We start from the raw sequence: 22822 nt of genomic DNA, 5'->3' as shown, positions 1-22822 counted from the left end.
TTGACAAGGGCCAAATTGTGATGGCTAGACGACTGGGTCAGAGCATCTCCAAAACTGCAGCTCTTTTGGGGTGTTCCCGGTCTGCAAGTGGTCAGTATCTATCAAAAGTGGTCCAAGGAAAGAACAGTGGCAAACCGGCGACAGGGTCATGGGCAGCCAAGGCTCATTGATGCACGTGGGGAACGAAGGCTGGCCAGTGTGGTCTGATCCAACAGACGAGCTACTGTAACTCAAATTGCTGAAGAAGTTAATGCTGGTTCTGATAGAAAGGTGTCAGAATACACAGTTTGCATAGCCGCAGACCAGTCAGGGTGTCCACCGCCGAAAGCGCCAACAACTGGCACATGTGCATCGGAACTGGAACACGGAGCAATGGAAGAAGGTGATCTGGTCTGATGAATCATGTTTTCTTTTACATCACGTTGATGGTCGGGTGCGTGTGCGTTGCTTACCTGGGGAACACATGGCACCAGGATGCACTATGGGAAGAAGGCAAGCCGGCGGAGGCGGTGTGATGCTTTGGGCAATGTGCTGCTGGGAAACCTTGGGTCCTGCCATCCATGTGGATGTTACTTTGACACGTACCACCTACCTAAGCATTGTTGCAGACCATGTACACCCTTTCATGGAAACAGTATTCCCTGATGGCTGTGGTCTCTTTCAGCAGGATAATGCGCCCTGCCACAAAGCAAAAATGGTTCAGGAATGGTTTGAGGAGCACAACAACGAATTTGAGGTGTTGACTTGGCCTTCAAATTCCCCAGATCTTAATCCAATGGAGCATCTGTGGGATTTGCTGGACAAACAAGTCCGATCCATGGAGGCCCCACCTCACAACTTACAGGAGTTAAAGGATCTGTTGTGTGTGTGTGTGTATTTATTTATAAGTTTTCAGGTTGACAGAAAGTGTAGTTCCATAAAAGCATGTGCCTCATTAAATGTCTTTCGGTTCACCTGGGGTCAACACTTTAAAGTGTACCTGGTACTTATCTCTGCAGTGAGTCCTCTGACTGCCCATTGTATTTCTTGTTTCTTCCACTACCCCCCTTACTGTCAGCAGCCTATGTTGTTTAGTTGCTCCCGGTTTTCTTAGTTGACCTGTTTAGCTGTGGTGAGCATCTGCTTTGTAACTTATCGGTGAATTATATAGAAACCACCAGAAATATAAAAGCCACCACAATTTAGCTGTTTTTGCTTTCCTTCCCGGAAACCAGATCTAAGGAATACTAGCAAGGGAGATAACAGGACAATCACGAAGTGAAAAGACTCAGTGCAGAGCCTAGTCCCAGGTACCCTTCTTCCCAGGTGTAGCATGTAATGTTTAATGATTTGGGATTAGTAGTTCATCTTTTTGGTAGTCTGCTCCCGTCTTCCCACCTGTCAAGGTCTGTCATAGTGGGTCTGGCAGGCTGGGATGTTAAAGCTTTTCTTCACTGTATGTGTTGTACTGTTGTGCTGAGTATCACCCCAACAAAAGGAGTATTTTCATTCATTTGGAAGAAGCCATTTGGAAACATAAAACCCTTACTTTTTATAACTTCTTACAACAGTGTGGCATGAAAAGTTATTCACTCTGCTTGTCTGTTATCTTATGTAGACTTTACCTCGAGATTTTCCCCTGAAAATAAGATTTCAGCAATTTGAGAATACAGACACCAAGATAGATGGACCATCTGAGGACTCTGGGGAAGAGCCGCTTGAAGATTACTTCCTGCCCTCTAACAACGAAGCCCCTCCAAGGATCAAGCGCAGACTAAACCTCAAAGGGGTAAGCTTTATGTCTAATATGTCACATTTTTTACCAATTCTGTCAGTCATCTATCATCTTTTGGACCCGAATTTTATGTTTTTGACACAGTTCGCATACCCTCCTCAGATAAGAGCGAAATCACCTATCTCGCCACCTAAATCTTTAGATTTCCAAGGTAGAGTATATTTAATCTCTTCTGTAGAATATATTTAATCTTCTACAGTCTTGCATGACAGAGTGCGAAAAGCACAGACCACACTAACTTCCTCTTGTACCTTTTTTTTCATACAGCTGCACTACATAACAATGGGGAACTTTCAGAAACTGCAAACCAAGATGCTGGCCCTGTGAATACACCCTCGCCCTTTTGCTCAAATGTAACTTGCTTTAATTAATAACAAATTACATGTTTGATGAAAATGTATATTGTTGTTTGTGATTTGATTGTGAGTAAATGAAGAAAACTAAATCAAACCAAAAGCCACAGGAGAAGCGAGACTACTTTCGAAAATAGAAAGATAGGCGATCACGTTACGCGAGCAGTAACATACAACACAGTCGTCAGGAAACACAGGTACTCAAGAAGACTCAAGAAGAAACAAAATAGAACATGGGTGTTACTCAGCCTGCTCTTAGTACACCAATAAGGTGCAATCCAATGCTCATCAGGGGAATAAAAGAGGAAAGCCAAAGTAACTACTGCCACACCACCCATGGGAAAACTTGGACTTAATTAAAGGACTGTGGCAGCTACAGAAACCAGACCCTGAATCAAGAGCTAAAGAACTCTAGCAAGGAAAGAAAGCACACCAGGGAATACATCAGTGAGTCAGAGCCCTGAGCTTAGAGTTGCCCCTGGGTGTAGCAAATAATGCTAATGAGTTGCAGGAAATGCTTTAAACTGTAGTTTAGAAAAAACTACACTATCACCACCGCTGTCTGTCAACTACTCTATCTGGCAGATCAGGAGATTTCATAATTGTTGTAAGATACTTTCTGCAATGGAGTCTGTATGAGACGCTAGTCCAAAAGTCTATTTAGTTGGTGTCAATTCCCACCAACCCACTATCAACCTCTACTAATCTTAAAGGGTTAGAGGTAGCGTGTACTTCTTGCTTGAACCAGGGTGATTATATCAGACTAACATTTATCTAGCATATCAAAGCTTGAACACTGTTAAGTTCTTAACCACTTATCCAGTTAGGGTCGCAGGGGGGTGCTGGAGCCTATCCCAGCTTTTCAATAGACTCAAGGCACACATTAACACCATGGACGGGGCACCAGTCCATCACAGGGCAGACACACATACACACACCTATTCAGTGCAATGCTATTGGGTGTCCCCAATTAACCTGACTGCATGTTTTTGGACTGTGGGTGGAAACCGGAGCTCCCGGTGGAAACCCACGCAGACACGGGGAGAACATGCAAACTCCACACAGAAAGGACCCGGACCGCCCCTCCTGGTGATCGAACCCAGGACCCTCTTGCTGTGAGGCCCACTGTGCCGCCCACTGTTAAGTTGAACTGCATTAATATTTTTTTCTCTAGTGCTTTCTTTTTAACAATAATAACCCTGATGCCTGCCAAGTCTTGACTCTGATAATTGTCTTTGATTATTTTATTGAGGGGTCACTTTTTTACTTGCAGGCTCGTTTCCGGAACGACAGCATTATGTCCACAACTGCCGAGCCTCCAGAGAAGGCCTCCTTTGTTAGAAGGACTAAAGAAGGAGATCATGAATTTGTGCCCAAATGGTATTTAAAAGTGCTCTGCATTTCTGTGCTTCATTAGAAATGTTTAAATACTGCAAATCTAAAGCATGTGTATGTAGATCTAAACTGTGATGTATTGGCTTTCTATTTCAGCCTTGATACACTGGACTCTGATAGTGGGGACTGTGTGGAATTGGGTAAACAGATCACTAACTATAAATCACTGTGTTTCATACAAATCCTTTATAATTATAGTCTTTTTAACCTATTTACTTGTTATTCCATATTGTTATTCTACAGATGAATCAGACACTCACAGTCCTCCCAGCATATATTCTTCCTCATCCTCTCATCAGTCAGAAGGCATTGACTCCTATGATCTAGAGCAAGTCAACAACATCTTTAGGAAGTTTTCACTGGATAGGTACTTCATGAGTTCATACAGTATTTATAAGCCATTTCCACTAGTCATAAAGTATAAGCTTGTCTGCTTAGGTCATCACTTATGCCTGTGTACTCTCTTCTCTCGTTCCCCAGACCATTTCGACCGTCTCTCACGTCCTTTGCTCGTCCGACCACTTTGCCCCCAGTGCAGGAGCTCTCTCTCTCTGTAGGCTCTCTCCTGTCAGATATTAATCTGGTTGGGGGCAATGACAGTGGAATATTTGTTTCCTCCGTCAGTCCTGGTTCTAGTGCAGAAAAGGCCGGCTTAAGAACTGGACACCACCTCTTAATGGTGAGTCATTTTCCAAATAGTACAGTTGCAGTCAGTTCACATTTCACTTCATGTGTTCAAGTAATGTTTTTAAAAAGTTTACAGTGATGTGCCAACGTTTGCATGGTTTTTAAATGGACCAATGAAAATGAAAATTCAAAATCAAAATGAGAAATTACACGTATTTCACAATTTGTCAGTATATTAAAAATAATTTATAATAAGCAAAAGGAAAGACATTTTACAGTGGATAAAAAAGTCTACACACCCCCGTTAAAATGGCAGGTTTCTGTGCTGTAAAAAATCAGACCAAGATAAATCGTTTCAAATGTGTTTCCTCCTTTAATGTGACCTATATTCTGTGCAATTCAATTGAAAAACAAACTGAATTCATTTAGAGGGGAAACATTTAAAAAAATAACATATTGTTGATGCATAAGTATGAACACACTTATATTTGGGGATATGGCTGAATTATTATGTATTACTCCATTAGAACTCCTATTTACTAAAGCACCTCATACACAATGAGTGTTGTAAAACTGGGGTGCTGTAATTTTATAAACAATAAAATATTGTACAATATTGTACAATACTTTTAAAAAGACAACAGACATAGCCCATAGGTGTTGGCCACAGTTCATAAGAATGGGTGCCATGGAATGTCCTGGAGAATTTAGACAACATATTTAACATTTATAAAGGATGATATCTTTCCTTTCATGTGTTCATGTTTTTCTGAGCAGTCAGAATGTCTAATGACCTAGGGCTTAACCTGATCAAGTGACATGGTTAGGTAATAAGGCACCACTGAGTCATGAAGTTCTAGCCTGGAAATCTGGAGAACAACAAGGTTGAAAATCAGGATGTACCTTAATTGACTTGTTCCTGATAGTGTGTCCTGGTTTTATGCATGCCAGGCATTAGGGATGTAACGATACACTACCTACAATGCGTTATGATTCACGTTACTGGGTTCACGATACGATTTTTTCCCGATTTTTTTCAAACAAAATGAAATTGAAGACAAATTATGACAAAGTTTCCTTTTATTATTTCTCTTTAAAAAAATAAAATACTGTATTGGTGCTCATCTTTTATTTATCTAAATAATGAATGCCCTTTTATTTCTAAGGTAGGTACAAACTATGCCAAATAATGCTTATTGTGTAAAAAAACTGAAACAAATCCAACATTTTAAACAAATCCAACATTATATAAATAAATGAATAACACAAATAAAGAAAGTATCCTCACATAAATACATTTGGCTGGAAAACCCCTTACCTGGCAACTTTGTGAAGTGCCGTCAACCAGGTGAGGTGACTAGCGCCAGTGCCCTCTGCCGTTTAAAGTGAATATCGATTCATCTTAAATGAATTACCGATTCAAATCGTGGCACATGTGCACCGATTTTTTACTGTTTTGTGGTGCATCGTTACATCCCTACCAGGTATATTTTCTTGGCATCATCTCATCCAAAGTAACTCATTGTTTTGCCTTGTTTAAAGCTCACCACTCTCAGGATTTATTTTAGTGAAGAGAGACAAATAGCAGTCTCTTCTAGAGCTACAAACAAGGGCCATCTGGTGTCTGTGATGACTTGAAACTTGGCATCACTTTGCTTGGCAGACTTTTTAGAGTTTAAACAGATCTGTTGGTTTTTAGGACTGGACTTGTTAGGTTTAAAGTCATGAATAGAAAGTTTAATTTTTACATGCGATTTGGGTCACTGTCCTGTTGAAGCATCCTTCTGCCTCCAAGTCTCAACCTCCTGGCTGAGACTGAGATTATGCTGAAGTATTTTAAGGTAGTCTTCCTTCATTATTCACTAGTTTTGCTGAAGGCAGAACATACTGTGTGTTTGGTGGTTAATTTTTGTCTTCTGGTTGATGTTGCCAAATTACTGTTTGTTTAATCTAACATAAATATCGTCTGAAACTGAAAGTTTAGAGCTTTCTAAACCTAACATTTGTTTGGAGCAATCAAAGTAACTTTTTTATATAGGCACAGAAAAGTGACGTTACTAATTCAGCTAATTAGTTTCCAGCTAATGTTCAGCTAAATAGTTCTTAACCGTTTATCCAAGTAGGGTCGCTTGGGTGCTGGAGCCTATCCCAGCTTTTCAATGGGCGCAAGGCACACCCTGGATGGGGCACCAGTCCATTGCAGGGCAGACACACATACATACACACACCCATTCACCTATAGGGCAATTCAGTGTCTCCAATTAACCTGACTGCATGTTTTTGGACTGTGGGAGGAAACTGGAGCTCCCGGAGGAAACCCACGCAGACACGGGAAGAACATGCAAACTCAGAAAGGATCCGGACCGCCCCGCCTGGGGATCAAACCCAGGACCTTCTTGCTGTGAGGCGACAGTGCTACCCACAGAGCCACCGTGCCGCCCTCACATGAAACTCCCATTTAAAATGTATTGTGATCAAAATGTATTTATACTTAACTGTAATATTTTTTCCTAGATTAAGGGTTGTATCCGCGGAGAGAGCCAGAGTGTGCCTCTTGACACATGCACTCAAGAGGAGGCTCACTGGACGCTGCAGAGATGCACGGGGAATGTTCAGCTTCATTACAGAAGTAACTTTGAAGGTAAGTCTAAACATTCATTCATTGTCAGCTTTACTACTGCTGTATCTTATTCAGGGTCACGGTGGGCACAATCACTAAACGATTTGTAGAAAACACTCTGGATAGGTCGGCAATCTATCACAGGGCATAGTAAGTCTAAACACCTGTTCTCTAATGGTTCTTGCTAATCAGTAGCTGCAAGACCAGTGGCTATCTCTAAGTAGTTTAGATGTCTGGATAAACATAGGGGATTTTGTTGGTAAGGGTGGTAAAATAATAATAAGACAACACCAGAATTAGTTTTTAATTTAGAATCCAATCTTTGCCAATCATGAAGACAGAGATCAAAGTTGAATAGGGCATATCAAATACTCAATACTGTACGAAATAGTATGCCAACGTTAATGCACTGTAAATGGTATAGTTACATAATATGAAGTATGTCACATCAGGGGGGGTTTGCTCTTTTGTATATGCTTTCACCTGACTTGTATATGCTCAATGTTATTTTGCACTCTGGCCATCATTAATCCATCGATACTTTCAGGCACTGTACATGGGTGAAACACTATGTCCTCTGCTTTCATCTTCAGGCTACAGACGTCTTCTGAAGGACATTGAAGAGGGCCGGGCAGTGTCAGGTGACTCCTTCTACATTCGAGTCAACCTCAACATCTCAGGCCAGTCAGACAGTTGCTCGCTAAGCGTGAAGTGCGATGAGGTGCTTCACGTGTTGGATACGCGGTACCAGGGCCGGTGCGAGTGGCTGTGTGCACATGTAGACCCCATCACTGACAAAGACCTAGAAAAGGGCACCATCCCCAGCTACAGCAGGTCAGATGACACTCCATATGGTTTATCTCTCTGTCAACAAATCATTCATTATGGCTTTACTCATGGGTCGAATAACCAATATTATATTATTAAGAACAACAATAACCTTTTCTTTTAACATTTTCCAACATTAAATGTCACAAGCTTTTTCTTTCCTCTAATACACGTGAAAAATATAATAATCCTGTAATAACAATAAAATCTTGAAAAAATGTTTTATTACAGGGTATATGTTAATGAATTTTGACAAGCAAATAAAACCAAAGAACACACAAAATTACACTCACAAAAACATGTATTTCTTTTCATAATAACCATTTATTTTAACATTTTCCAACATTCAATGTCATAAGCTTTTTCTTTGCTCTAATAAAAATGAATAATATACAACCCCAAATCAGAAAAAGTTTGGACAGTATGGAAAATGCAAATAAAATTAAAATGCAGTGTTTCTAACATTTACTTTGACTTTTATTTGATTGCAGATGGTTTGAACCCGAGATATTTAATGTTTTGTCTGCTCAACTTCATTTCATTTGTTAATATACATCCATTCCTTCATTTCAGGCCTGCAACACATTTCAGAAAAAGTTGAGACAGGGGCAATTTAGTGCTAGTAATGAGGTAAAAAAAAAAAAAAACCTAAATAATGATGTGATTCCAAAGAGGTGATTCAACAGGTGATTGTAATCATGGTTTGGTATAAAAGCAGCATCCAGCAAATATGATCAGAGGATCTCTAGTTTGTCAACAAATGCGTGAGAAAATTATTGAAATGTACCTCAAAGAAAGATTGGAAGGGATTTGCATATTTCTCCTTCTACAGTGCATAATATCATTGCATGATACAAGGAATCAGGAGGAATTTCAGTGTGTAAAGGCCAAAGCGCAAGCTTAAGCTAAACACCGGTGATCTTTGATCCCTCAGACGGCACTGCATCAAGAACCGCCACTCAACAATAGCTGATATAAGCACATGGGCTCAGAGGCAACTAGGATGGACCATCACACAGTAGAAACGTGTATTGGGGTCAGATGAATCAGCATTCCAGGTCGAAAAGGACCATCCAGACTGTTAACAGCAACAAGTCGAAAAGCCAGGGTCTGTCATGGTATGGGCTTGTGTCAATGGATGTTTATTAATAAATTAAATGAAGATGAGCAGGTAAAACATGAAATATCTCAGGTTCATCCTGCAATCAAATAAAAGTCAAAGTAAATGTAAGAAACTGTGTTTTTTTTTTTTTTTTTTTTTTTTGTGGCATTTTCCATGCTGTCCCAACTTTTTTTCTGATTTGGGGTTGTAATAATCCTCTAATAAAAATGAAAATCTTGGGTTTATGTTAATGAATTCTGACAAGCGAATAAAACCCAAAAACATACAGAATAATACGCTCACAAAATACAGGGGGAAATGCACTGAAATAACACATAATATCAGCAGAACTTTGCAGCCTGTATGAGGCATGTGAATCAGGAATGAGAGTGTGCAGTGTGAACATGTGACTGATTGGACCTCTGGGGGGGTTTGAGGGGTTTTACAGTTCACTTCCCCTAAAGGGTGTTTCCTTTACAGACCTTTTAACTTCTTTGCAGTGTTTTTGCTCTATTGTGTAGTGTTTTCTTCAAGCTATCAGTCGCAGTGTGGATTTATAATCTTAATTATGCAATTCAAAGAAATTACATTTAAATACTGATATTTAAAAAATTGAACTGGTTAGACAAATATCAACTTTTAAAAAGTGACAAAGGAAGGAAGTAAAGGAAGGAAGTTAATCCATGTTCCTCATCTTAATAAACACTTCCTACTTTGAATAAAAACATGTTCATTGGCCTTAACAGTAACATCAGTGTCATGTAATGATGGTGCAGTTGATTTTTAATATATATATAAAATATATTAAAAAAATATTGCGCATGGATCGGTTGTGACGAAACGGTTTAGTTTCCGCAGGGATGATGCGCAACATAGTAAAGTTTTGTGCTAATTATTTGGTAATAACATTGCAACCAAAAGTAGCAGCATGACGAATTTATTTTATCTTAATCATCATCCACTGCAAAAACGTACAAAAACGACTTTTTATTGAGTCGCTCAGGTGGTGCAGCGGTAAAGTACGCTAGCGCACCAGAGTTGGGGTTTCGAATACATCGGATCGAATCTCAGCTCTGCCTTTCCGACTGGGCTGGGCATGAACAACGATTGGCTGTTGTTCAGGTTAGAGGGTAAGAAAGTCGGATCATAGGTCCTCATAACTGGTGCAACTACGGCCCCTGCGGGCTGACTGTTGGCGCCTGCACAGGGCTGAGGAATAATGCTGATGGGGGTGTGGCCCTCCATACACAGTGCCTGTCAAGTGTATGAACTCGACTCGTGCAGGTGGAAAATGCACGATCTGTACTGACTGTACGTGCCGGAGGGGGCGTATGTTTGTTGAGAGGCGTCCTCAGTCAGCGGTGAAGGGTCGAATCAGTATAGAGGACACGACTAGATTGGGGGGGGGACCTACTTTTTATTTAAGTAGGGCCTACAAAATTGGTTTTATGTTGGAAGCAACCGACCTTACTTAAGTTACAAGCTGTATGCTGGGTGTGCAATTGTCCTCTGTTTATTATTATTATTATTTTAATATAACTTGGATATACAGTTTGATAAGTACAGTTATAATATGGCATTCTCCTTTTGGTGTTACAAATAAGTACTGATAATTTAACATTATACATTGTTTAGTTTTTCAACATATCAGATCGAATATCACCACTTCTCTAAAGCATATTGAGATAGGAGTTTTTTATAGTCATATTGCCAAGCCCTAACTTTTAGGATGTACTGAGATGAGATATTGGTTGTCTGACCACAAATACTCACAAATGCACTTTTGACTGAATATGCATAAATTCACACTCCAGTTTCTTGTGAAATCTGTTCTCAGAAGAGTTGAGGCAGCACCATGTAAATGCATGGTTTTTAAATTGGATATTCTAAGAAGCTCTGTGTATCTCAAAGGTTGATGCAAAATAACTTTTACTCCAGTTTCCATGAGTCCATCAATAAGTAGTGGATAAAACTTTGAGTTAATGCATTTGCTAACTCCGTTTTTTCAGAGTATAAACTATCCATCCTTTTTTTCCCTTAGGGCCCAGCAGCTCCTCCTGGTAAAGATCCAGAAGCACATGTGTCGTGGAGGTCGAGAAGAGACAGACAGTCTGCGGGGACTGAGGGTTAGACAATCGTCTTGAGCAGTTTCTGCTAAAATTCAGTGCACAAAAAGTTAAATCCCACTGCAAATTGGTTGACTGAAATTGTTCTCCTGTTTTTTCTTTTATGTCCCCAGAACATGTTGCAGCCTGAGGAAACTAGTTTGTTAGATCCCAAGAGCAGCCCACGTATGTCCAAAGCTGGCATCTTTATTGGACAGATACTGCAGGTAACCTCTCTGGCATGTTTAAGACATAATGGTTTTTATTTATCCGAGTGCTTGCTTCTTAACTGGGCATACTTTGGCACTTTACATGTTCAAGCATGAATGGTTTGAGTGCAAAGAATTCTTTCAAACTCTTATTTAACTAACAAAAATACATGATTTGATTTTTTAGTAAATATAAACAAAGTTTGATGCATGCAACAAACGGGACAGAGGACAAGGAACAAGGTGGTGAACTTACCGCATGATGATTTTGGAAGTGCAGTGTACAACAAAAGAGTATACAGAAAGAAAATAATAACAGTCACGCACTTAACAGAGTGGCTGATAAGGGTAAAAGGAATAGAATTGATTCCATGCTGTAGAGCATAAGAAATAACTGTTCTACAGCGTGAGCTATCCGTTGAGCTGGGAGAAAACAAAACAAAAGGAGTTAAAGCCTGAAAATCAAGGAAGCAAACATGATCAGTTTACTGTAGAACACTTAGAAACAAACTAATATATTTACTAAAAGCTAAAGGAGGTGAGGGCTCTAAGTGAAACTGCTATCAAGTTGGACACGCCAGCTACTCGATCCAGCAACATACTGTCACATGATCACAGACCAATGCTTCTCCCTCAAGCCCAAACTATAAATAGAAGGTATTAGGGAGGATAAATCCATTTAAACCTTCAGTACTTTAAATATTTACTTTTTAGTTTTAGAGAGATCGTCATATGAAGAAGGTAAATGCAACACTCACCATCAAGTATAATGCAAAGACTCAGCACTTTGTTGAACTTAGAGCCAGTTTATATAGCATTAAGTTCAGATGCAGTGGTAATGAGCTGGGATATGTAGTTCACCGGGAATTACTGCTTGTTGTCTTGCACACCCCTTTTCTGTTACAGGCAATTTCCCTCCTACTAGAGTAATATTCCACAATAAGCAGGTGAATTGGTAACAGGTGAGGGGATCATAATTGGATATGAAGTCAGGATCCACCAAAGACTAAGTCTTTGCAAACAAAGTTGGGTAGTGACTCACCACTTGTTGTCAATCCTTGTACAACAATTGTTAATCACTTAAAAAATAATATTGCAAATAATTTAAGCATTTCACCATCTACCATACATAAAATTGTAAAAGGTTTCAGGGAATCCAGGCTAATCTCAGTCTGTGTAGGGCTATGCTGAAAACCACTGATAAAGGTAGATGAAGTTTGAACCTACCATAAAGGCGTGATTTGTGGAGTGCTGCCTGGATGGTTGATCTTCTGGTTCTCCCATCTCCACAAGGATACGCTGGAGCTCTGTCAGAGTGACCCTCGGGTTCCTGCTCACCTCCCCGGCCAAGGCCCGTCTTCCCCGATCGCTCAGTTTGGCCAGGCGGCCAGGTCTAGGAAGATTTTTGGTGATTCCAAACTTCTTTGATTTACGAATGATGGTGGCCACTGTGCTCTTTGGGACCTGTAAAGCTGCAGCATTTTTTCTGTACCCTTCTCCAGATCTATGCCTTCACACAATCCTGTTTCTGAGGTCTGCAGATAATTCCTTTGACCCCATGGCTTGGAGTTTGCTCTGATATGCACTGTCAACTGTGGGACATTATATAGGCAGGTGTTGGCAATCCCCAATCATGTCTAATCAATTGAATTTACCACAGGTGGAGTCCAGTAAAATTGTAGAAACATCTCAAGCAGTATCAGTGAAAACAAAATGCACCTCAGCTCACTTTTGGGTGTCATATTAAAGGGTGTGCACACTTGTGTACATATGATATTTTACATTTAGATTTTTAATAAATTAGCACAAATGTCCAAAAACCTGCTAACTATTTCACTTTGTCATTGTGGGCTATTTTGTGTAGAATTTTGTGACAATAAATGAACTCAATCTAATGACTATGTAATGTAATAAAACGTGGAGAAGGTGAAAGGGGTGTGCAGACTTTCCGGGTTGACTGTAAACAGTCATTTTTTCATTCAGAGCATTTTAATCTGCACTTGTTTTAAAGTTAGTGTTAGATTTAAACCACCAATAAGAGAACAATTTGTGATAAATATGATGCTGTGTTTAGAGAATAATAAAGACTTCTGGTGTCAGTTTGTCAGCAGGGCAGATAACAAGTACAAAAGGATGGACAGCAACGATCGTGTGCGCATCGTCAATTCCACCAATCTATCATCTCTTCCCAGAACAGGCTTTGAAACCATGAAGCCTGAGGGTAAGCATGACACGTTCAGTCAATTTTGTTTTATTCTCATCCATTGCAAAAAGAAAATTGTGGCATTTAAAAGTGATTATGCTCCTTTGTAATGGTAAAACTAGCTTAACCTTGTTTTTTATTTCATTTTTATGTTTCACCACAGTTGTATCCTTGTAGGGTCACAGTGGGTCCAGTTTATTGCGGAATCACTGTGCACAATGCAGTAATACACCCTAAACAGGATGCAATCTATGGTGTTATCTTGCATCTCCCCCCATCCCAAACATAGCCAGTCATGTCAATATGTAGATGCCTGACTGGCTGATAGCATTGCTGGAAATTCAAACCTACCGGATACCACCTGAGCACCCCTTCTTCAACTTGTTAAATTTACTGATAGGCAGAAATTAATTGAAAGAATGTATACTCTTTTATATACATCTTTTGAAAGGTTTTTTGTAGTACAGTAGAGCATTTTAGAACATAGCATACAAGGTTCAATCATCTGAAGCATGTCTGGTATAAATATAAAAAGACACACAAGGGCGCCCAGGCGATGCAGCGTGATATTCCGCTAGCACACCAGCGCCGAGATTCTGTTGTCACAACTCCTCGGTTTGAAACTCGGCATTGCCACCGGTCGGCTGGGCGCCATCTAGCGAGTATAATTGGCAGTGCCTGCAGCAGACACTAACCGGCCACCGTGTCTGCTAGGGCGGGATGACCGGACTAGGTGGGTGGGGTCTTCTACCGCTGTGCAAGGACCCTGATTAGCAGATTAAGGCATCTGTGCAAAGTGCATAAGTGAAAAGAAGGGGTTCGCGAAGGACTGCACACGAGTTGGGGGAGGCGTGAGCAGAAAATATACCCTCTTCGAATGCAATCAGGGATCCCCAGCAGCGAAAGACAAATTGACTATGCTAAATCGGGAGAAAAATGGGATAAAATGCTTAAATAAATAGAAAAAAAAGAGATATAAACAAGGTAACACCATTCCCACTTGAAAATATGGTGCTGGTTTTATGTGGTCTCAGTCCCAGTAGTGTAAACTGGCCTAGTCAGTTGCTTTATAGTTTGCCTGTGTTTAAGAAGAAAAGACTGAAATGGAAATCAACTCATTGATGCTAGTGATGTTGACTGATTGAGGAGACAGGATGATTGTTGGAGAAATACAGAGAGCATAGCGTGTTTCTCTGTAGGAATCTGTCACTGGCCAATGAATAAAGGAGCAGCAGGTGCCTTCACACATGTTGGAGTGCTAGCCCACGGCCCTCTATGCGGCATACCTTGCGAGTGCAATAGGGAATTGGATATATCCAAATCATAAGAACTAGGGGGTGGGTAGAAAAATATTTGTGCCCTCGTGTTTCAATAATGTTGATTAAAGGTTTATAGGAATACCTTAATGCTGAATGTCAGTATTAATAACAATAAATGAAACAATATGAAGTGTGTTAAGGTTTAGCAGATTAAAAGCATTAATTAATGTAACCAGAATGTAAATTAAATGACCATGTAAATAACCTGTCTCTTTTTCATATTCAGCAGATTTTTCATATTCGGAGAGCGATCTGAACAAGAGCGATTTGAACCTGATCCCGTACAGTCCAGTTACACCTCACCACTGCCCACGCAAACGCCCAGTTCTCTTTTCTCCAAACATTCTGGCCAAAACCATTGTCCAGAAGTTACTTAACTCAGGTGGCGCAATGGAGTTTAACATCTGTAAAGCAGGTGAGGTCTTTTTGAGATTGCTGTTGAACATTAGTTTTGATACTACATTTACCAGAGTGATTTTTACTGATAAACCATGAACCATTATTTTTTGGCTTTATACATTATTTTTTTATCAATCAATACAGACCAATGTGTCACCATTAACTATTTAAAAAAAAAAAATGGTACCTTGTAACTCGACGTCCCCTAAACTCGAAATCTTTAAAACTCAACGCCCTTTATTTTACATTAGCCTGAAATATACACCGATCAGCCATAACATTAAAAGCACCTCCACTCGCTGCTGGAGTTTTTAAACACCTCACTGTTACTGCTGGACTGAGAATAGTCCACCAACCAAAAATATCCAGACAACAGCTCCCTGTGGGCAGCGTCCTGTGACCACTGATGAAGGTCTAGAAGATGACCAACTCAAACAGCAGCAATAGATGATCGATTGACTGGGCACGGTATTTAAAAACTCCAGCAGCGCTGCTGTGTCTGTACCAGCACAACACACACTAACACACCACCACCATGTCAGTGTCACTGCAGTGCTGAGAATGATCCACCACCCAAATAATACCTGCTCTGTAGTGGTCCTGGGAGAGTCCTGACCATTGAAGAACAGCATGAAAGGGGGCTAACAAAGCGCAGAGAAATATATGGACTACATTTAGTAATTGTAGAACTACAAAGTGCTTCTATATGGTAAGTGGATTTGATAAAATGGACAGTGAGTGTAGAAACAATGAGGTGGTTTTAATGTTATGGCTGATCGGTGCATGCAGTTCTACGGGACCATGGAATAGGTTTCCCATACATTCTTATGGGGAAAAATACCCTAAAACTCAGCGTCACTTTCAGAACCAATTGACATCAAGTTTTAAGGTACCACTGTAATCACTTTTTTGTCATACATCCTGAAATCAAAACTAACAAAAATATTTATACATTTGCACATGTTGCCTTACAACATCCAAGTCATGAGGAAATGGTTCTGAAAACTCATATCAGTGCATGAGTGTGTGTGTACGTGTGTGTAAGTAAAGCATACACCCTGCATGCATATAGTCTCATCCATTAACATTAACACACAGGGACAATTAAGAGCAGCATTCTATATGATTTGTTATGTAAAACAAAACCAGAATACCTGGAGGAAACCCACATGGCAGAACATGCCAACTCTTTTCAGATAGAATAGATACTTGAACCCAGTTCTTCATGACTTTTGTAGCATGCAACACTCACAGTTAATTCTGTGCCTCCAGGCTTCCATACTACTAAACAGTTAAATTCATTTTAAAATGGTTTATTTCAGCACCCAGGTGGCGCAATGGTTTGAGTTTGAACCTCAGCTCTAGCGGGCATAATTGGCCATTAGAGTCTGCCGGGTGGAAAAAGACCGGACTGACCGGGTGGGGTCTTCGGCACCGTGTAAGGACACCGGTTAGTAGCCCGAGGCGCCTGTACAGAAAGTGAAGGAGCACTGAGATCAGTGCGTTGCTCTCCGCGTGTGAGGCCAGTATTCGCACGCAGATAGCCACGCACTGATCTCAGTGCTCCTTCACTTTCTGTACAGGCGCCTCAGGCTACTAACCGGGGTCCTTACACAGAATTCACCAAATGTGTGGGCGAATAAGAAGGGGTCGGTGGACTGCGCACACGTCGGAGGGAGCGCTAGGCAGGCAAAAATACCCTCCTCTGACACGACCGAAGTCTCCAGCAGCGGAAGACGAGTTGACTACGCTAAATTGGAAGAAAAAGGGAAAAAATGCATGAACAAAATAGCAAAAAAAAAAAAAAAAAAGGTTTATTTATACCTGCACTGATACGTTTTGTTTTTATTGCTTAAAAATGAACCTGCTTGTTTATTTTTTCTGTTATTATGTTAGATATCCTGACCAAAGACGAATTCGTCATGAAGCAAAAGATCGAGCCCATTATCTACTCTAAGGAGAGGCAGGCCAACACATATGAGTGTGTTACTCCAGAAAACATTGAAGCAGTTGCCTTTAAGGTAAATAAGGCGAACTTTAATCACATTGTGGTGTTTTTCTTTTTCTTTTATGTTTGTAGACTATGAGTTGTGCACATTTTTAGAAAACTGCTCACTGACCTGGTGCTCTGGGGTAACAAATGTTCTTCAACACCACGTCTGATACATACAGAGCCACTCTGATTTTCTGTTTTTACACAGAGGTCTGGTGGGCAAATGCAGACCTTAAATAAGATATTGCTTTCTGTGGCTGTACAAAAAGTTTGCTACAGGGGCTTTTGTGAGGCTAGAACATGAGAAAGAGAGAGAAACAGCATATTGGATGCCCTCGGAGCTGGTGTGCACTTTGGGTCTGTTTTTATGCACCACTTGCTAATGTGTCAGAGGATGTACAGTGTATCACAAAAGTGAGTACACCCCTCACATTTCTGCAAATATTTTATTATATCTTTTCATGGGACAACACTATAGAAATGAAACTTGGATATAACTTAGAGTAGTCAGTGTACAGCTTGTATAGCAGTGTAGATTTACTGTCTTCTGAAAATAACTCAACACACAGCCATTAATGTCTAAATAGCTGGCAACATAAGTGAGTACACCCCACAGTGAACATGTCCAAATTGTGCCCAAAGTGTCAATATTTTGTGTGACCACCATTATTATCCAGCACTGCCTTAACCCTCCTGGGCATGGAATTCACCAGAGCTGCACAGGTTGCTACTGGAATCCTCTTCCACCCCTCCATGATGACATCACGGAGCTGGTGGATGTTAGACACCTTGAACTCCTCCACCTTCCACTTGAGGATGCGCCACAGGTGCTCAATTGGGTTTAGTCCATCACCTTTACCTTCAGCTTCCTCAGCAAGCCAGTTGTCATCTTGGAGGTTGTGTTTGGGGTCGTTATCCTGTTGGAAAACTGCCATGAGGCCCAGTTTTCGAAGGGAGGGAATCATGCTCTGTTTCAGAATGTCACAGTACATGTTGGAATTCATGTTTCCCTCAATGAACTGCAGCTCCCCAGTGCCAGCAACACTCATGCAGCCCAAGACCATGATGCTACCACCACCATGCTTGACTGTAGGCAAGATATAGTTGTCTTGGTACTTCTCACCAGGGCGCTGCCACACATGCTGGACACCATCTGAGCCAAACAAGTTTATCTTGGTCTCGTCAGACCACAGGGCATTCCAGTAATCCATGTTCTTGGACTGCTTGTCTTCAGCAAACTGTTTGCGGGCTTTCTTGTGCGTCAGCTTCCTTCTGGGATGACGACCATGCAGACTGAGTTGATGCAGTGTGCGGCGTATGGTCTGAGCACTGACAGGCTGACCTCCCACGTCTTCAACCTCTGCAGCAATGCTGGCAGCACTCATGTGTCTATTTTTTAAAGCCAACCTCTGGATATGACGCCGAACACGTGGACTCAACTTCTTTGGTCGACCCTGGTGAAGCCTGTTCCGAGTGGAACCTGTCCTGGAAAACCGCTGTATGACCTTGGCCACCATGCTGTAGCTCAGTTTCAGGGTGTTAGCAATCTTCTTATAGCCCAGGCCATCTTTGTGGAGAGCAACAATTCTATTTCTCACATCCTCAGAGAGTTCTTTGCCATGAGGTGCCATGTTGAATATCCAGTGGCCAGTATGAGAGAATTGTACCCAAAACACCAAATTTAACAGCCCTGCTCCCCATTTACACCTGGGACCTTGACACATGACACCAGGGAGGGACAACGACACATTTGGGCACAATTTGGACATGTTCACTGTGGGGTGTACTCACTTATGTTGCCAGCTATTTAGACATTAATGGCTGTGTGTTGAGTTATTTTCAGAAGACAGTAAATCTACACTGCTATACAAGCTGTACACTGACTACTCTAAGTTATATCCAAGTTTCATGTCTATAGTGTTGTCCCATGAAAAGATATAATGAAATATTTGCAGAAATGTGAGGGGTGTACTCACTTTTGTGATACACTGTATCTGCATTGTTTTACTGTATACCTCCAAAGGCTTTGTGGAATAAAAAAACACAATGGCTAGCAAAGTAATGTTGGACTCATTTAGGTTGAAAACTACTATAAAACAATTCCAACTGTCAGACTTCATTTGTAACAAAGAAGCAGCATATTTTTAGATAAGGGCAAACAAGGCTGTGTTTTGTTGCAGAATAAACACTGTCTTCTGGAAGCGGATCTGAGCTGTGCCAAAGACTTGCTGAGGAGAGAGATCTATCCCATCGTTATTTACATCAAAATCTGCGAAAGAAATATTAAGAAATTAAAGTAAGCAAAGGGCAAAGCCCCCACTCTTCATCAAATGCATTTTTACACATAACATATACACCAGTTTGTCGAATTAGAATTTTAATGTTGGTGTTCCATGTCATCCTATCATATGCTACATGCTTAAACTCAGGTCACTAAAACCTTTTCTAATTTTAAGTTTAGTGCATAATGCAAACATTTAGTAAGTAGCATTAAGCTAAAAAAAAATGAGTGTTATTTTATCTTTTTTTAAAAAGGTCTAAAACAAAATAATTCAATGGTAAACATGATGCAGAATAAAACATATTTTAATGTGTAATGTGCTCCTTTTTTGTTAAAAAAGTCAAACTAAGTTGTGTATTGCCCAAAAAAACCTTTAATATTAATTCATAGTCAAGCTATTAGGTTGAATTTCATGAATTTCATGAATTTGGACCTCTTTAACATAATTAATTTACCACCTACAACCATTGGATTGATTGTTGATTGGACCACAATTTTGCCAGTAAAGTCTTGACATTATTAAAGGCGTATCGTGTTTATTTTGTAGCTTTAAATTTTACATGCTCATTATTAATGTCGTAGCTTAAAATTTATTAGTTGTTTAAACTGAAGCCATGGGACCATCTTTGGCAGTTTTCTTGGTCTTTCTTGGTCTTGGTAACAGTTTTGATTTAGTAGAGAAGAAGACATGAAAATAGTCAACAAAAATGTGGTGGAGAAATGATAAACTACCACACAGAATGAACAACAAAATGTAGTGCTACTTCATGCTCAAAAGTAACTTCATCCATTCTGTAGGCAAGCATGACAATCAAATTAATAATTCCTTAGCTGACATCAGCAAGGCTACCTTTATTACATTAGTGGGCAGTACCACCCAGTGGCCGCCAGATATTAAGTTAATAAACTACTTATAACTTAAACAAACGGTCATTTGAAAAGACTACACAATGTGTGATTTGGTATGTAACCTAAATGACCACGTAAATGATGAGCCAAAACATTAGGACCACGTAGCTAATATGCTGTTCAAACAACACTGGCCCATTGAGACATAGATTCCACAAGACACCATAGCTTTCATGTCAATGAGTCTTGCAACCTGCTGGCGGTTCATAGCTTGTCCCTCCTTGGACCACTGTCAGTGGGTACTCTAAGCACATTGCTGTTTTCAAATCATTTGTTTGACCATGACAATTTGGCCCCTATCAGAGTCACTCAGGTCTTTATATGTGCTGCATTCAACTACAAGTACCTACCATCAGCATAACATTTAATAGAAACCTGACTGTGACATGCAGAATTCATACGAAATAGGTGTTGTCATGCATAATTTGGGGTGGTGGTCTTAATGTACCAGTATTGGAGTTGTATTCTAAGCAATGTATTTAATAGCAGCCAAACATGATTAAATATACCAAGCACATATAAGACAGGCTTAATTACTTATTGCTAAACTTTCCCTATTGTCTTCTTGGGGGAGTTATGTCTTTCAGTAATTTTGATAAATGAATGTGATTTGTTCAAAGTTTTGAAACTTTGTTGTGAATACATTGTTTAAGAAGAAACATCAGACCCCATGCATCCAAAAGTCCCTTTTTAAAATATTTGTAATATTTAATATTCAAATTTATGATGAATAATATGTCCCAAAAGATTTTACATAAGCAGAAAACAGTTTAAAAATTAAATTTTTTAAACTCAGAGACTATTTGTAAAAATAGCTTGGCTACATGAAAAATTCTGTTTTTAAACCTAATAAATGCAAACAGGAGTGAAATCAGTTCTTAATCTTGGCTGTTCTACAGGAGACTACCCCTAAAAGTGGACTCAGAGGAGGAATTCCTCAAGATGTGCCGTGCTAAAGAAAAGGAGGTGGAGGCTCTGCCATGTCTGTATGCCACTGTAGGGCCCGACTCATGGGGTGGAGTGGAGGATCTCCTCAAGATCGTCAAAGATAAGATAGTGGATGAGCAGAAGAAAACCGTGTGGGTGGAGCAAGACATGCTCTAGTAACCTAACATGACCTGAATGTTGGGGACAGACACTGACTGTCTAAGTACTGTACATGCCATGCTGTGAATCTTTTCCAGTGTTTGGTATGTCCACTGGAAAGAATGTCCAGACCACAGCCACATGAAGAGGTACTGTGACGCTAAGAAATGTGGTTTCTGTGCTGCGAAAGCAAATGTGGTCCAGGATTGATGGCCCTTTTTGATATCAGTCACTGCCAAAGATGGAAGCTTTCTCATGCGAAGTCTTTTGATATTTTATTCTTCAAGCGTGCCACTCCTGTCAATAAAACTTTCGTTTGCCCCCGATCCCTCTGTAATATTCACAGGCTGTTTTATTTGGTTGGATTCCATCCACCAGTTTCTCTCACAGACTGCTTGCTGCAGTATCATTTATCATCCTGAGTGACCACAAACAAGATTAATGGTTATAATTGTAAATTGAATGTGATGCCCTCATCATTGCATTTGAAAATGATGGAACATTGAGCTCATGTATTTAATCATATCCTTGCATTGTCAGTATATTTATTTTAAAGCCAAATTGCAGTACACTATTTACAGAGCTGGTGTACAGTAGCTTTAGATTAGAGTGCACATGATATGTGGGTGGATGGCTTTTCAGTTTTATTTACAGATACTATGAATATCTGTGCTGTATAGGGAATAATATAGTCAAAAACAATGGCATTAAGTGCACTGTATAACAGTGAGTGATGAATATAAGGTACATCATTTGATTAGTACTGCAAATTGTCTAATCAGTTTGTCCAATAATGTTTATTATCATTATTTAATTTATTCATTTTTATGTTTTACCACTGCCGTATCCTGGTGCGTGCTGAGAGTTGCGGTATACGGTTTCTCTGGGATCACTGGGCACAATGCAGTAACACACCAAGGGCGTCGATCCATCGTGTCGCCCTGGCCACTTCCTCACATCCTCTCATTATGTCTTTATGTAGATGGTGAACTTGCCAATTGCACCGCTAGGGATTCCAAGCCTGAATCTTAAAAGCAGTGAGCTAGCATAATTTACAGCTGCGCCACTTGAGTTATTACTTTGACTAAAGCAAAGTGTAACAAACAATATTAACTACATTAACTGCTATATACACGAGGGATCTAAAAAAGGTAAAGAGGGAAATATAAAAGTCTCCACACTTTTATATTTTGGTTGGAAACTATGAGGGCGGGAAGAGTAGTAATTGGTCGTGTCTGGGAGACTGAAAGAGCTTATAGTCTGGATTTGGCGCCATCTGATTTCCATTTTTTTGGACCGCTCAAAGAAGCTTTAAGGGGAAGAAGTTTTTCAAGTGATGATGATGTGAGCTACACGCTCAACCAAAAACATTTTTTGCTGATGGCATTAAAAAATTGGTGCAACACTGGGAAAAATGCATTAGAAGGTGACTGTAGAAAAGTGATTAATTAGTTTTTATAATTCTCAATAAATAGAGCTTTAAAAAAGTGCGGAAACTTTTTAAAGAACCCTTGTATAACTAAAATTCACTGCCTATTCCAGCTTTTCAGTGGGCACACAGTAACACATACCCATTCACCTATAGGGCAATTCAGTGTCCCCAATTAACCTGACTGCAT

At 40.1% G+C, this 22822-nt stretch overlaps 1 protein-coding gene across 1 annotated transcript in view; it reads left to right on the top strand.

The window, feature by feature from the left end:
• card11 (caspase recruitment domain family, member 11) overlaps positions 1-21519 on the top strand; it is a 30381-nt gene extending 8862 nt beyond the window's left edge. Inside the window, exons 8-23 of the mRNA XM_062985885.1 lie at positions 1598-1768; positions 1877-1925; positions 2042-2127; positions 3401-3507; positions 3619-3662; positions 3766-3889; positions 4003-4201; positions 6664-6790; positions 7363-7603; positions 10741-10825; positions 10939-11031; positions 13114-13234; positions 14765-14950; positions 16831-16955; positions 19108-19223; positions 21017-21519. Of these exons, the coding sequence (XP_062841955.1) occupies positions 1598-1768; positions 1877-1925; positions 2042-2127; positions 3401-3507; positions 3619-3662; positions 3766-3889; positions 4003-4201; positions 6664-6790; positions 7363-7603; positions 10741-10825; positions 10939-11031; positions 13114-13234; positions 14765-14950; positions 16831-16955; positions 19108-19223; positions 21017-21221 (2079 nt within the window). The 3' untranslated portion in view covers positions 21222-21519. The remainder of the gene's footprint in view (positions 1-1597; positions 1769-1876; positions 1926-2041; positions 2128-3400; positions 3508-3618; positions 3663-3765; positions 3890-4002; positions 4202-6663; positions 6791-7362; positions 7604-10740; positions 10826-10938; positions 11032-13113; positions 13235-14764; positions 14951-16830; positions 16956-19107; positions 19224-21016) is intronic.
• Positions 21520-22822: the final 1303 nt, after the last annotated feature.

The sequence above is a fragment of the Trichomycterus rosablanca genome, chromosome 2 (genome assembly GCF_030014385.1).
Source record: "Trichomycterus rosablanca isolate fTriRos1 chromosome 2, fTriRos1.hap1, whole genome shotgun sequence".
Classification (NCBI taxonomy): domain Eukaryota; kingdom Metazoa; phylum Chordata; class Actinopteri; order Siluriformes; family Trichomycteridae; genus Trichomycterus; species Trichomycterus rosablanca.
The sequence above is the reverse complement of the archived record's forward strand: the minus strand, read 5'-3'. Positions and strand labels throughout refer to the sequence as shown.